At 41.0% G+C, this 14,316-nt stretch overlaps 4 protein-coding genes across 4 annotated transcripts; 1 reads left to right on the forward strand and 3 right to left on the reverse strand.

Moving 5' to 3' along the window:
• Positions 1–14: 14 nt before the first annotated feature.
• On the reverse strand, positions 15–1,440 carry LOC124183668 (trafficking protein particle complex subunit 1). The gene has a single exon (XM_046572427.1). The coding sequence runs from the start codon at positions 1,165–1,167 to the stop codon at positions 745–747; it is 423 nt and encodes a 140-aa protein (XP_046428383.1). The 5' UTR covers positions 1,168–1,440; the 3' UTR covers positions 15–744.
• A 107-nt stretch (positions 1,441–1,547) lies between these two features.
• Positions 1,548–5,628, forward strand: LOC124183665 (NADH dehydrogenase [ubiquinone] flavoprotein 1, mitochondrial). Its single transcript, XM_046572423.1, has 6 exons — positions 1,548–1,707; positions 2,026–2,093; positions 2,428–3,096; positions 4,109–4,341; positions 4,433–4,636; positions 4,932–5,628. The coding sequence occupies exons 1-6, from the start codon at positions 1,659–1,661 to the stop codon at positions 5,116–5,118; spliced, it is 1,410 nt and encodes a 469-aa protein (XP_046428379.1). The 5' UTR covers positions 1,548–1,658; the 3' UTR covers positions 5,119–5,628.
• A 511-nt stretch (positions 5,629–6,139) lies between these two features.
• LOC124183664 (uncharacterized protein MCAP_0864-like) lies at positions 6,140–9,303 on the reverse strand. Its single transcript, XM_046572422.1, has 7 exons — positions 8,493–9,303; positions 7,816–8,226; positions 7,574–7,741; positions 7,217–7,439; positions 6,788–7,061; positions 6,628–6,706; positions 6,140–6,462 (listed from the first exon to the last, which is right to left on the reverse strand). The coding sequence occupies exons 1-7, from the start codon at positions 9,072–9,074 to the stop codon at positions 6,397–6,399; spliced, it is 1,803 nt and encodes a 600-aa protein (XP_046428378.1). The 5' UTR covers positions 9,075–9,303; the 3' UTR covers positions 6,140–6,396.
• LOC124182000 (myosin-11-like) lies at positions 9,106–14,160 on the reverse strand. The gene is made up of 13 exons (XM_046568776.1): positions 13,899–14,160; positions 13,697–13,851; positions 12,959–13,234; positions 12,626–12,880; positions 12,414–12,518; positions 12,283–12,351; positions 12,036–12,185; positions 11,257–11,463; positions 10,326–11,193; positions 9,977–10,243; positions 9,444–9,906; positions 9,170–9,228; positions 9,106–9,122 (listed from the first exon to the last, which is right to left on the reverse strand). Exons 1-13 carry the CDS (start codon positions 14,158–14,160, stop codon positions 9,106–9,108), a joined length of 3,153 nt encoding a protein of 1,050 aa, XP_046424732.1.
• Positions 14,161–14,316: the final 156 nt, after the last annotated feature.

Consider the following 14,316-nt stretch of genomic DNA (forward strand, 5'->3'; position numbering starts at 1 on the left):
AACTGTTGAGCAAATTCTTTAAAATATATTTATTTTATCACAGTCTGCATTTATAATTATTCCGAAATCACAGTAGGATTCATTTAAGGAGAATTCGTAAAAACGCAGAAGTATAGTAGAACCATCTCACTCGTGGTAGACTATATAAAACCGTTATCAATCATTAACATGAACAATAATTAAAAGAGTTTCCTATACATGAATTCCATGCTCGTTTTTTTTTTCACGTCTGTTATTAAATTTCCTCTAAATGTTTACAATTGCGTGATTTCGTGTAATGATAATCTCGTATATTCTAGGTAGTAAAGATTGAATATTTTTCCGATTAAATGTAGTAATAAGAATAATGACAAAGAAAATTAGAATAACATAGTTTTAATACTTACAATATATGTACATTATAATTATACTACAGTTGTACAGCTGATTATTATATTGTGATTACAACTTTTATAGACAAGAGACGAAATGAAATTTAGATACAATTCAAAATAATCGATCAATAACAATAATAGTGATTTAATAATACCAGCAAGTATAAGTGAACATATAGAACTCGGTTTAAAAAAAGGAAAGTATTAGTTTTTCGGGATATATCGTCGCTGCAGTGTTTCGAAAATGTCCGAGTGACGTCGCTACCTGCTGGACAAACGTATCCTGAACACTTGTACGAAACTGATTGAGGATCACCACTGTCAGAGTTCCTGCACCGTTATACGAGGCGAAATGCGGAAAGGGTATTCCTCAAAAGTAAGGCGATGACTTGACCAACTCGTCAAGCTTGTTTTTGAAGAGTTCGCTCTGTATCGGTTCGTTCAATTGACAAAGTGGATTCTTAATCACATACTCGACGTAAATCTGGCTGTAAAGCTGCTGAAGCAGACCCCTAACGTTCTGCGCCGAGTTGTCGGTGTTCAGGACGAATTTCAACCCTGACGGTGTTTCCAAATAGTTCAACGTGTACTTGCTCGTTTTGTAGTGGAGGAAACCGTCCTTCGGGTCCAACGGCGATATTTTGTTTATGAACGATTTTATCGAAAACAGCATTCCGTACATCAGCTTAGCCTCCTCCTCCTTCGTCATTCCGGACTTATTCAAACGGTTCCATTCCGCGTAATACAAGAGGGTGCAATTACGCGAGAATATGTATAGGTTATGAACCGTCATGTTTACAACGTTCGATACTCGAAACTCTCACTCCTTTGGTTTAATCTACAGGTTACTTCAGCCAGTCACTCGTCAAAAATATAATCAAATCCGCGTACGTAATCCATTAATTTTGACGATGGATCGACAAGATGTGAATATCTTTATTTTCCTCTCTAGGCTTTGTGATCAACCAATATGACAGCCGTCAAATGATGTTGACGCCTTTGGGATTTCGATTTCAGAATTCAGCTCCGCTGCCCCTGTCCGGAATATCCGAGTTCAGGCTGGAAGAAAGCGTCGACGCGTTCTGCCCTATTGCCGCTAGATGGCGCTACTTGTGGGTGCGCTAGTAATTTCTAGCAACGGCATCATCGCAGCGTGATTAGATGTATGTACCAACATTATGAAATCGTGCGCGCGCATTGCGCAGTACCAACTTGGCTGCTGTTGAAACGTGTGCCAAAAACTAACAAGCACCCAAATTGTGTGCCTTCAGTTTAAAGGGAAAGATGGCGGGTGTCCTCGCTAGGTGTACTCGAATACCGAGGAGGCAGTTAGGTAATTATTGAATCATGGAGTAAATATCTGTCGCAATAAATTGGTAGAGCGTCGTCGTGGTGTTTAGGAATTGACCAGAAGTCGAATATTCGCAATTCCTGAACCGCGAATAAAACTAATGTTGAAAAATCACAACAACGTCGAATCGATTATCCTCGGTCAAGGTTATATAATTCTGTGTACCTAATTGATTCTACGTCATTCATTTTTACCTTCTCTTTTTCATCTACTAAACGTGTGTGTATACTCGTGTTCCTACCAATGCTTCTATACACACTCGCAACGCATTGTGTGATTCCACTTCGCCTCAAACATCAGGCCTCGTCGGAACATTCCTCAACGCTCAGCAGCCCAAAACTTATTCGAATGCTCCACCGGAGGGAAAGGTAATGCCTTGCCTTCTCGATTGTTGATATTAATCCTTGATTTCAATTCCCAACCTTTAACTGCATTTGGTGTTCCATCGTACTTTGAATTCGGAATCAATGCGTTAAAATGTATTGGAAAATTTGTCATGATCTAATACAATCTTTAATTTCAAATTCATCTTAAGCCGAGCTCTAGTTCGAAAAAATTTGAGAATATTAATTAAACACAGAGCCTGATGGATGCTAACTTTTCATTGAAATTGACACTGGAAGAAATTGTAATGCGTTCCTGAAATTCTGATATGATCACAACTCACCTCATCTACATTGAACATTTTTAAACCGCATGCAGAAAGTTGGAGGAAATCTATCTGACGAGGATAGGATATTCACCAATCTTTACGGTCGTCATGACTGGAGGTTGAAGGGATCGCTGCAGCGTGGTGACTGGTACAAGACGAAGGAGATCCTGGACAAGGGAGCAGACTGGATCATAAACGAGATCAAAGTGTCCGGTCTTCGTGGTCGAGGCGGCGCAGGTTTCCCATCTGGCATGAAATGGTCCTTCATGAACAAGCCGTCGGATGGTAGGCCCAAATATTTGGTGGTCAACGCAGACGAGGGAGAGCCAGGGACCTGCAAGGACAGGGAAATCCTGAGGCACGATCCTCACAAGCTTGTCGAGGGCTGCCTTATCGCAGGGAGAGCTATGGGTGCCTGTGCTGCTTACATTTATATTCGTGGGGAATTCTACAACGAAGCATCGAATCTCCAGGTCGCGATTGCTGAAGCCTACCAAGCTGGCTTGATCGGCAAGAATTCTTGTGGATCGGGATACGACTTTGATATCTTCGTTCAGAGGGGAGCTGGAGCATACATTTGTGGTGAAGAAACTGCTCTCATCGAGTCCATCGAAGGTAAACAAGGAAAGCCCAGGCTAAAACCACCCTTCCCTGCTGATGTCGGACTCTTTGGATGTCCCACTACAGTGACCAATGTCGAGACTGTCGCTGTTTCACCTGTAAGTATAAAGGTGGATTTTGGAAATCGTGGAAAAAGAGACGAGGATTCTCCTATTATATTTTCTGAGGTTTTTCTATCTTTAAGGAACCTATAAAACGGAATACTTGCATTTTGGAAACGTTCGAAATCAACAAGACAGTTAGAACTCTGAATACACACAGAGAAATGTTATTATTAACTATCAGATAAGTACAGTAATCAGAAATCTTGAGAATGAAATGTGTCGTGTCTTTAATTGAACTTCTAGTAGAATGGACTGAGCAATTCATTTTTCGAATATTTCGGATCAAAGCAAAGTAAATATGGTGAAACAACTGTTTTCACTAAATTTGATACCAATTTTTTTTTAAATCCATATTCATGAACTGATTTTTGATCAGTATGTGATTTGGCTCACTTTTGATAGTAAAGGATTAGCAATAGTTAATCTACAAAAAAAAGTATTTCTATTGTTCAATTGCTTTACAAATAATTATTTGGGTTTGTTACTTTTATCAAAATGTGAAAATGCAAAGTAAATAATTGTTCCCTTGGAGTGTTCAGGAAACTTGAAAAAAAGTAGGACACCACCCGCTATTTCCTGATACACTGCCACAATCATGAATTTTTTTTTACAAACTGAAGGAGTATACGAAAGAGATTGAAATGCAGTAGAATAATCTTGACGGTTAAAGTTTGAGAATATATACCAAAAGATTTTGATGAAAACCGTGAAACTTGACGCTAATTGGTATATCTTGAGAATGTACGTTTCAGAACAACAAAAAACCGGTTTTATTAGTTTTTCGGAGTCAGGAAACAAAAAGTTGACAAAATTTCAGATTAAGAAAGAATAGGCTGGGGTCTGGATCAAAAGTTGGGAAAAGACATAAACCCGTTCGCCTATCTGTATTCTAGGGATGTTATTTCACCTGTGTCCACCATCATTGGCATAAATATCACTGCTGGAGATTTTTCGAACGATTTTTTCTTTTTTCTGGCCCATTTATTCTTAACTATCTCGCGTTTAGACAATCTGTAGGCGCGGTGGCACCTGGTTCGCGTCATTCGGTCGTCCTCGTAACAGCGGTACCAAGTTATACAACATATCCGGCCACGTGAACAATCCATGCACAGTTGAGGAGGAGATGTCGGTGCCGTTGAAGGAGCTAATCGAAAAGCACGCTGGCGGCGTCATCGGAGGCTGGGATAATCTGCTGGGCGTCATTCCTGGTGGATCGTCGACACCGATAATCCCAAAAACGTAAAGAAAACGCAGATAAAATGAATTTTGTTATTCATTTTAAAGTCCTGGAGACCCTGCTGCTACTTCGACACCCTCTTCAACCTTTCAGAGTCTGCGACGAGGTGCTGATGGACTTCGATGACCTCGTCCGCGTCCAGAGCTCCTTCGGAACCGCTGCCGTCATCGTCATGAATAAGCAGACTGATGTCATCAAGGCCATCGCTCGTTTGATCAGCTTCTACAAACACGAGTCATGCGGACAATGCACTCCTTGCAGAGAGGGTATCAACTGGATGTACAAAATAATGTGGAGGTGCGTATTTACGCTCCGAAAAGAATCGCCATTCGGTCTTTCTTCAGTTTTTCGGCTATCTCCTAATTTAGAATCAGCAAGAAATCAACACAACTGCCTTCCATTCATGTTGATCCGGAAGATCGGATTGTAAAGTTATCATCCTCGTTCACTTTCAGGGTCTTCGGTTTCTTAATTTTCACGTCATAAGAAGATCGTTTGGAGTCCAACCCTTTTCTGTCTCTTCTTTTGCTTCCATTCGATTTTATCACGTACACGGATATTAATTGTAGGGGTTGATTTTCTGATTTTACAGATTTGTCGAGGGTAACGCGGAGGAACACGAGATCGATATGTTGTGGGAAATAAGCAAGCAAATCGAACTTCATACGATTTGCGCGCTTGGCGACGGTGCCGCGTGGCCGGTTCAGGGGCTGATCAGGCACTTTAGACCGGAAATTGAAAGTCGTATACAAAAGTTCAAGTGCGTGGCTGCAAATTAAATGTATCACATGTATATTAAAACAAAAACAGAGAGTCGCGCGTAACTAGATCAATTAAAAATAAATAAACCACATGAAGAAACACTGATATAAACACCGAGAGAGAGAGAGAGAGGGAGAGAGAATACAAGAAAGAATAAGAACATGAAAAAAGGAGAATTATTATTATTATTATTGTTATTATTTTATTGTAACTTGTGATGTGTAATATTTATCTCTTTAATGTATAAATTATTTTCAACAAAAGAAGAGAGAGAGAGATAGAAAAGTATAAATTGATATACGATCGGTGAATCGAAATTTACATAGAAACGCGATTGCGTGTTTGATTCTTCAGAAAACGTGCTACGAAGATTAATCCAGTGTGTATAGATATCAAGTTTAAAATCTCGGCTGAACCACATTGGGTACAGTTTGAAGTACATAAAATTGCATCCAGCGAAATGGGATGAAATAAAAAAAGCAATGTAGATTTGTACGTGGCAAAATTTCAAATTTGATGAAACTATCGATTCTTTGTTTCTATTTATATAATACGTACGGATTCTCGTTCTTCATGCAGCGTGTTTTAACAGTGAACACGTTATTCAACAATGTGGGAAGCTTCAATCATGGAAGGTAAGTCAAAATATTTGAATAAACTTTAGCAAAGAATATTCATGACTTCGTAGATCTAAGCCCAAAGATTGAAATATTAAGTCATTCTTCATTTTGCTTCAATTTTTTTTTCTTTTTACAGTTTCACCGATATCTTGATAAAGATTTTTTTTTCGGTATTTGTATTTTGATACGTATGCAAAGAATTTTTTTGAAGTGATATCTTCGTTTCAATTATGAACTTCTCCTTAGTTGTGTTCACTTATTTCGTTTTTATTTCCATTTCGTATTTTTTTCTTTAATTACAAAATAAACTGTCTTCATATTTAATTAATGTATACATGTATATCGGAAATAAATAAACATATAAATCAAAAAAACAGCAAAATATCGTAGAAGTGATTACTCACTGACAAAAATATCAAAAACGATCGCTTGTTTCAATACATCATTCCGTGTATAATATAATACAGAATAATCATGTCACGTATGTACGTTATACATAAACAGCATGTATGCATAATATTCGCATCAAAGCAAGGAAAGAAACAAAAAAAAATATCAACAGAAATTTTGGTTTCCAAATTTTATTGGCTGTGTAGATTTATTATCGCAAGTATTATTTTATTTACTACTTTTTCGCATTATCTTCGATCGTACTAAAAAAAAAATCACCATCCATTAGTCATTTTCATACTTTTTATACGTGCTGCACTGGTGAATGAAATTCTTCTTGCGCCAATCGAACTGAAATGGAATCATAATATTCAAGTTATAAAAATGCTACTTCAAAATCACATCCATCTTTTTTCTTCTAAACTTATGATCAACATAATTTGTCGTTCTAAAGTACAAACATTTTCAGATCAGCAAGTGATGATAAAAATTGAGATGGAAAATGGAAAAATGTACCACTTTCTCCTTCGGCGAACCGTCCATCAGTTCCATTTCGAGATTCTTTACTATTTTCCGTTGCTGCTCCAATAACACTCTGGCAAAAGGAGAAAAGGAACAAAAAAAACAGGATTACTTGGGTTTTGCAAGTTGTACAAATGAACCGTATTTCGCATACCCGTAATTATCAGCTCGATCCTGATTGTAGGCGGACTGACGACGCAAAATGTCTTTTTCTGACTCGGCACTTCCATCGAGTTGTATCGATTTGCTTCTTTCGATACTAATATTACTAGTCTTCCCATCGGATAACTGATTCTTACTAGAAACGCCTCCTGACAACGTCAGCCGCCTCTGCAATTCTGCATTTCTCAGCTGCTCTTTTGCCACCATTTCCGACATTTCTTGAGACCGCTTCTTCTCCTGCTCAATCACTATCTCGAGTTCGTACACTTCGGGATAAATAATCGATCAGTTTTTAGTCACATCGAAAAAGTAGAAAAAGAAAACAACAAAAAGAATTCAAAAAATATTCAAGTCAATCATGAATCGACAATAAGTATGTCTTTAGTCTCACAATCAGTCAATGTTCGTAAAACATTCTCACCTTTTTGACGAGCCTCTTGCTCAATTTGAACAATCTCATTCTCGAGAGTAGCTATCCTCTTGTTGAGTTGATGTTTCTCGTTCAGATCCTGTTGGTAATTTCGTTGCAAACTGGTTACCGATGATTCCGAATTGTCTGGTTTAGACTGCTCATTTGACATCGAGCAAGAAATTGTCATGCAGATCCGATCGTGAAGCTCGGCGAGCTCTTTCGAACTCAATGACTTGTTGGTACCATGGAAGAAGGGGAATATAGAAATGAGGTAAAATTCAATATTGAAATGATTTAAAATTATCTGAAGATTTTTTTGCGTTCACAGCCGGCAAGTCACTTCATGGCTCGTTCACTTTTACTCACCCGCAACCAGCTTTCGGGGTCGAAATAGTCACTGTCCTTAATCGCGTCCTCGTACTGTGTCTGAAGCCTCGCGATACTCTCGTTGTGGTTTTCATACAGCACCTTCAGAGTCCCTTCGTAAGTCATTTTCACAGCCTGTAATCTCTGACTGTTCTGGATCTCCTTGTTCTAAATAAAATAACGTTTAAAATGGTCTTTGTCCTCACGATTATGAAATCACTTTACGAAGAATCAAATCTTACCTTGATAATTTCGTTAAGGGCTTCCTTTTCCTCGGCAAGCGACTTGATATTTTCTCTTAGTGAATTTATCTCGGCGTTTTTCGACTTTACGTCGCACTGAAGCTTCTGCATCTCAGTTTGCCTTTGCTTGTTCTCATTCTCGGCGTGATTGAGCCGGCACGTTAATTCCGCCACTGTATCGAGCTTGTGGCTGGTCTTCTCATTATCCGGAACAATTTGATTATTCGATTCGTCGTTGACATCCTTGTTATCCCCTTTAGTCACCATGAACTGACTGCTTTTCTCCAGAGCTTCAATACTCCTCAGCTTTACACTGAGTTTTTTTATTTCTTCCAGTCGTTTATTCAACTCGTTCTTCAATTCACTGTTCGCCTTTTCCAAAACCGCCAATTTTTCATCGCAGATTGACACCTGAGGATAGATATTGATAATCATTCAATTTTCCTACCTTTCTGTTCATTTTTCCTTACATATTCGAGGTTTTTTGTCTAGACTCCATAGTCTTGAAGGTTTTTCCCTGAGATTTGACCATTCAGATTATGAATTTAGAATAGAAAAATCAACGTTTTATCACACTTTTTATAACAGTTCAGGTTTGTAGCCCGATTTTATCAAAACTCCAAATTTCGAAGGGCAATACCACCTTGAATTCTGAATTCACAAACTCATGCACTCACCTTCTCGTTCTGGAATTTATTCTGCCGCTGAAGTTCGTTGATGAGAACAGCGTCCTCGTTGCGTTTGGTCTGAAGTTGTTCGATCCTGTTCTGAAGATCCTGAAGAATGTTGGAGGCTCGAACTTCGGTGGAATGGAGTCGCTGTTTGAGGGCTGAAATGTCGTTGGTGAGCTTATCGGGAAGTCTGGCGAGCTTTTCCCTGGCCGAAACTTCGCCGACTAGCTCAGACGACAGCCTGACATTCTCGCCGTGGAGCTTCTCGATCTCGAGCTTGAGGCCCTCATTGTCGTCAAAGACTCGGTTCAGGTCCTCCTCCAGTTTCTTGTTCGAGGCCTCCAGCGATCCGAGCTGATTTTTCGAGCCCCGTAGCTCGCTTTCGAGCTTGCGCTTGTCCTTCGTCAGCTTCGTTATTTCACGCTGCAGGTTCGATACCTGTTCCAGCTTTGCTCGATCTCCTTCGAATTCGGATATCAATTTGTTCATGTCGTTAATCTTGCCCTCCGCCTCGACCAGCTTTGCGGTCAAACTTTTGTTCGCTCGGAATACTCGGTCAAATTCTTTCCGACACGTTGCTAATTTCATCTCGTACACAGCTGCGTTACGCTCTGTCGTCTCACTCTCCTTTGCTCTCTTATCAATCAACGCTTCTATATCGTTATTCCTCTCAGATAAAATACCCTTCAATGTCGCTACCTCTCCAATCAGTTTCTCGTTTTTGCTTTGCAGTGACAGCAATCTGTGAAATAGACCATTGATCTCAAGATTAGTGTGCCATTTGAAGTACTAATCTTTTAGAAAAATTATGATTTCTTCTGAACATTGTGTTTCAGAGGAAAAGACATGACACCCTTACCAAAGATGATACCTTTTTAAAAAATGGCAATATTTCTGAAAGTTAATACGGTTCATCAGAAGAACGTAATAATTTCGAAAAAAATCGTATTGCACTACCTCGGCTTCATTTCTTCGACCTGAGCTTCGAGTTCGTTCAAATTTGCGTGAATCCTTTCGGATGAAGTGACTTTACTTATAAGGGAGGACATTTCGGTGTCTGCTGACTCGAGCTTCTTCGCCATCTCATCGTTACGAGCAAGGAGTTCGATTTTCTCGTCTTCCATTGCTTTTATTCGCTGTTTCAGTGAAGCTTGCTCCTTGTTAGATCCAAGTAACTGAAACTGCCAGGACTGAAGCTGGTCCTCGAGCTCCTGTATGGTTCTGATTTTCTCTACAAGTTCGTTCCGCGTCCCCTCAAGCTCCTGCAGGCCTTCCTCAGCGCGATCTCCTTCACCTCGACGCTTCGCAGTTTCCTGAGCCACCTGCTTCTTTAGTCTCATAATCTCCACGTTCCTGACCTGAATCTCTTCCTGCTGCTTGGCAATCTCTTTAACAATCTCGACGCGCTCTTCGTCGACCTCTGAGAAAGTTACCCGAAAAAGCAGTCCATGAAACTCTGCGATAAAAATTCATGATTCATTTTTTGGTACCTTTGATCTCCTTCGATAAATTTTCGAGCCTCTCGATCGACTTCTTCACGTGAATCGCCAGAGCTTGATCGACCTTTACGTCTGTGCCGGTAGCCTGCAGCGACTCCCGCAGTTTCTGTCTCAGAGCTTTAACACCCGAACAGCCCGACGTGTTTTCGGCCTCTTCCAGTCTCGCCTGCAAGCTTTTTATGTTCTCGGCATGCGCCAAGCGCTCCTTCTCGTTTTCAATACGCAGATCGCGCAGCCGTTCCTTAAGCATTGTTATTCCTGCGGAAAATGGATGAAAAACGTCAATAAGAATGACTCTTATCACAGAAATTTGCCACAAAACACGGTACTCAGTTTATACCCTTGCACCCCTCTGCCGATTGCGAATCCTTCAAAGCTTCGGTGAGGTTCTTGATTTTGTTCTGCATTACTTCACGTTCCATTTGGTACTGCTTGAGCTCCGCAAACAGTCGGCTTAGCTTCGCCAGCGAGTTTGAGGCCTGGTCGACGATGCGTCTCTCGACGTTCTCACCGTCTCCGTTTTCCTCTTTTCCGCTCAACGTCGATACCTGAATTTTCAACCGTTCTATCGTCTCCTGCATACTGGCCTTTTCGTACTCCCATGCGTCCAGGTCCAGCATCGCGTTATTCAGTCGATTTATCGTCCGTTTCGCTGACGCCACGACGTCCAGGTCCTCGTCCAATCCAACGGCTTCCCGGCCGCGATTTCCCAGTCGATCTTGAAGCTCCTTTTCTACCTCCTCAAGCTCTTCCCGCAACGCACATTTTCGTTTCCGCAAATCCAGGATCCCCAAATCGCCGACGTCACCTTTTCTGCGTATCTCATTTTCCGCTGCGATAAAATTCTGACAGCAGAATCTGTTGAGGTTATTGTTAATGTGGTTTTTATTGTACTTCATTTCCTCGATCTGTCGCAGCAGGTTCTCCCTCTCCAATTTATACTCCTTGAGTTCCGTCATTGTCTGATTTAGTTTGCAAAGGGCGCTCTTAGCCTGCGAGTAAATGTCTCGGTCCAGGTCTGCGCAGTTGCAGGCATCCTGATAGGCGATCTTGAACTCGTCCATGCTGTTCAGGCTGTTCTTCAGCTTGACGTTGAGGCAGTCGACCTCTTTCTCCACGGACGAAAGCTGTGCCTCGCATTCGCATATCTTGCAGTTTTTCTCGTCTATCTCTAGCCGCATGCTCTCGATTGTTCCCTTCATCTTTACCTGCTCGTGAAGTTTGAGGCTGTTATTGTGTTTAGACGATTTTTCTCTTCCACTCCTTCTTACCTGCAGGCCCTCGTGCTTCGCCGACAGACTTCGGACCAGCAGCACCAACCGCTGTATCTCTTCCTCTTGGTCCGCCAGCAAACAGCTCTGCTCTCGGTTTTGACTTCGCAGTTCGTCACGCTCTCGCAGCGCCGATTTCATCTCCGTCAACGCTCGACCGCATTTCTCTGCGTCCGTTAACAGATCGCCCATTTCATTTACTTTACGCTGGGATAAAGTTCGTCAGGTTTAAGTCATACATATGTTAGCTCAGTTTGCGATTTAGTGAAATCGAGGAATAATATGTTTTCAGCAGAGAGCACGTGGCCAATTTAAGAGTATTCCCGAGATTTGGCCTTATTTTTTCTAAAAAATTTTCAACGATTTGGAACCTATTGTAAACCGATTGTGCTATTATCGTATAGTGCGCTCTGGTCAGCTAGAGCTTAATAAATATCGTACATACAGATTTTGAATCTATTTGTTTCATTGTGAGACGAGCTTTGAAGTAATATGTTGCAAATTATTTATCGGCGCTAGCTGACCAGAGCGCAATTCCTCACATCTGAATGAATACATCACAAAAATTTTCAAATCATCATGATGCTTTACCTCAAAATGTAATCGAGTCTAAATATTCTTAAATCGGTCACTTTAATTATCGCTAACGGAAGGGATTTTTTAACGACGTTAAAATCGCACGATTTTTAAACTGTAAATCGTAAACCGAAATTCATCTTAGTGCTGTTTCGTTAACTTGTGATATTCATTCACCGAAAATTTGGCAATCCGATTCTTACCAGCAGTGAGTTCCGTTCCACTCGCAACAGCTCGGTTTCTTTCAGACGAAATCGCAGCTCTTCGATTTCATGGCCCTGAGCTCGACATATCGATGCCTTTTCTTTCAAATCACTTTTGAGTTCCGATATTGTGCATTCGCATACGGCTATCTTGTTGACGATAAAGTGACGTGTAATGTTTGAATTTTGTCGAAAATCAGCGGAAAATTATCACTGTCGTGAAAAATATTCAGAAAAGGGTTTTTACCTTCTTCTTCAGCATCTCAGATTCGTACATTATGTCCTCTCCAACTCCCGCAAACTGCTGTTCCGACATCTATGGTAGAATAAAAATAGAAATTACAACTGAGATGTAAAATCCATGTACAATAAAACAACCTTCAAGTTTCCCTTCAGGAGCTGGATGCCATCTTCCTTCACTTTTAAAGAGGTTTCAAGCAACTTGTTTCTTTCCCTAAGTTCATCGATCTCCATTTCCTTAGCCTAAGCGTTGAACGTCAGAAAACATATTTTCACATGTCACATTTTTCCGTAAAGACTGAGTATTTTAAAGGCCAAAAGTCTCTTGAGAGGATGAAACCAATACATACGCCGATTTCGTTCTTCAAGGCGATGATCTCCGAGTCCTTTTTGATGATTATAGACTTGTTGTTTTCGTCATCGGTTTCGTAGTCGGTAACCGAACCGGTTCCAGATCCTGTTTCCGTATCGCTTCTGCCCGGGGTTCCGGAACTGGAAATCATTTCCGGTCTATTCCGCGTCCGACTAGCCGTAGAATCTCCATCCTCTTCGTAATCATCGGTGTACTCCTCTCCTGAAGTTGAGCCAATAAAAGCGAGCTCATCCTGATTGCAAATCGCAAAAAGGTATCAATCAGGTATCAAATCAGAAATCAAGAATATCGGGACAAAAAATCGTCGTACTTTGCCCGCTGCAGCTGTAGCGGCATTGTCGATTAGTTCCGACCGCGTGTCTTCCGAAGTTCCGTCGGTGCTCAACCAGATGGCGGAGACTGCCCTCGACTGGAGGATCGGGCTTGTCACTGTTCCAGTCTGCAATGATTTATCGATGCCATCCGGTTTCGAAGACCTCACTGGTGAGGCCGAACGGGCTCGTGCCGTCTCGCCGAATTCACTCTTCTGCGTACTCGTAGCCTGCGGCGGTTTCGACCGAGATCTTAATCTCGGGGAGGCGAGAACCTTGACGGTGATAATTGAATTAATTGCAAATAAAAAAAAGAAATAACCGAAGTTGAAAACAGGCTGTGCATTAGATTTGTACATTTTTTTTCTATTCAGCTATCGAACAGGATCTAAAACGATATCCAAAACTTCTATGTTCCAATTTAAGACAGCTGTGATCGGATTGGGTCGCGCAGATAATGGCGGCATTATTTTGGTCTTCCCAACCTCACGACTTTGGAGTTCTCGTACCGCGCGCTGGTTGTCGATACCGTAAAAAAACAAATTTATTCAACTTTCTAAACTTGTGCACGACCGAAACAAGTCAACGTGATCAATTTTCAAACGTTTACATAGATCGTCAGATAAGAGCTAACCTTTTTTCTAACCTATTTAACCGACGACGACTCCTTAAAATCGTTAAAACAAAATTTTTCAATAGAATCTTATGGTTGAAAATCATTGTCGACATTTACTCACGGCTGATTGAAGTTGGTGTTGCTGCTCAGGCGTCAACGTGAGGCTTTTATACCTCTGCAATTCCCTTCTGCAGGCGCTCAGCTCATTTTGGGTCTGTGCTCCAAGTCCGATAACATTATCGATAACAACGTTCAACGGCACGATTTTTCCCGGCTGTGTCCAGTTAAAAGTGAAACAGTAAATCGAATACACGAAAATGTATTGTGCTTCAAATCATGACGTGGAAATCCCCTGCTCACCGTTTTTGCATGCTCGGCGAGCTCGCGAATGTATCGTGTATTGTCGAGTGAATTTTGGCTCCAGGCCCTGATATCGGTGCACGATTCGTAAGCCTTTAAACGTCCTTCAGATCTCTTTCTCGGCAGAACATAATCGCCGTACGTAAGTGTCTGATCGCCTCTAAAGTTCTTCCGCTTACCGCTACCAGCCAAAAAAATTCTCGGTCCGTGTTCGGCGTACGACATTTTTCTTCCCTTTATTCGGATATTCCAAATTTGTTTCCAAACTGTGCGCCGAACACTGCAGTTACATTTGAACTAACACACTTTCGTAATAATACATTTTACACGCGTATATATAGAAAAACACTAAAATATTACAAAGTGAGAAAAAGGACGAAG

The sequence above is a fragment of the Neodiprion fabricii genome, chromosome 5 (genome assembly GCF_021155785.1).
Source record: "Neodiprion fabricii isolate iyNeoFabr1 chromosome 5, iyNeoFabr1.1, whole genome shotgun sequence".
Lineage (NCBI taxonomy): Eukaryota > Metazoa > Arthropoda > Insecta > Hymenoptera > Diprionidae > Neodiprion > Neodiprion fabricii.

What these genes read in the sequence shown, in the direction of transcription:
- LOC124183668 (XM_046572427.1), bottom strand. Translation starts at nt 1,167, where the DNA reads ATGACGGTTCATAACCTATACATATTCTCGCGTAATTGCACCCTCTTG.
- LOC124183665 (XM_046572423.1), top strand. Translation starts at nt 1,659, where the DNA reads ATGGCGGGTGTCCTCGCTAGGTGTACTCGAATACCGAGGAGGCAGTTA. An exon ending in ATGCTCCACCGGAGGGAAAG is followed by an intron (nt 2,094 to 2,427) that starts GTAATGCCTTGC and finishes AACCGCATGCAG; the next exon opens with AAAGTTGGAGGAAATCTATC. An exon ending in ACACCGATAATCCCAAAAAC is followed by an intron (nt 4,342 to 4,432) that starts GTAAAGAAAACG and finishes TCAACCTTTCAG; the next exon opens with AGTCTGCGACGAGGTGCTGA.
- LOC124183664 (XM_046572422.1), bottom strand. Translation starts at nt 9,074, where the DNA reads ATGAAATTAGCAACGTGTCGGAAAGAATTTGACCGAGTATTCCGAGCG. An exon ending in ACCCCGAAAGCTGGTTGCGG is followed by an intron (nt 7,440 to 7,573) that starts GTGAGTAAAAGT and finishes GGTACCAACAAG; the next exon opens with TCATTGAGTTCGAAAGAGCT. An exon ending in GATCGAGCTGATAATTACGG is followed by an intron (nt 6,707 to 6,787) that starts GTATGCGAAATA and finishes TCCTTTTGCCAG; the next exon opens with AGTGTTATTGGAGCAGCAAC.
- LOC124182000 (XM_046568776.1), bottom strand. Translation starts at nt 14,160, where the DNA reads ATGTCGTACGCCGAACACGGACCGAGAATTTTTTTGGCTGGTAGCGGT. An exon ending in AACACCAACTTCAATCAGCC is followed by an intron (nt 13,235 to 13,696) that starts GTGAGTAAATGT and finishes ATCACCGTCAAG; the next exon opens with GTTCTCGCCTCCCCGAGATT. An exon ending in TTTATCGAAGGAGATCAAAG is followed by an intron (nt 9,907 to 9,976) that starts GTACCAAAAAAT and finishes TAACTTTCTCAG; the next exon opens with AGGTCGACGAAGAGCGCGTC.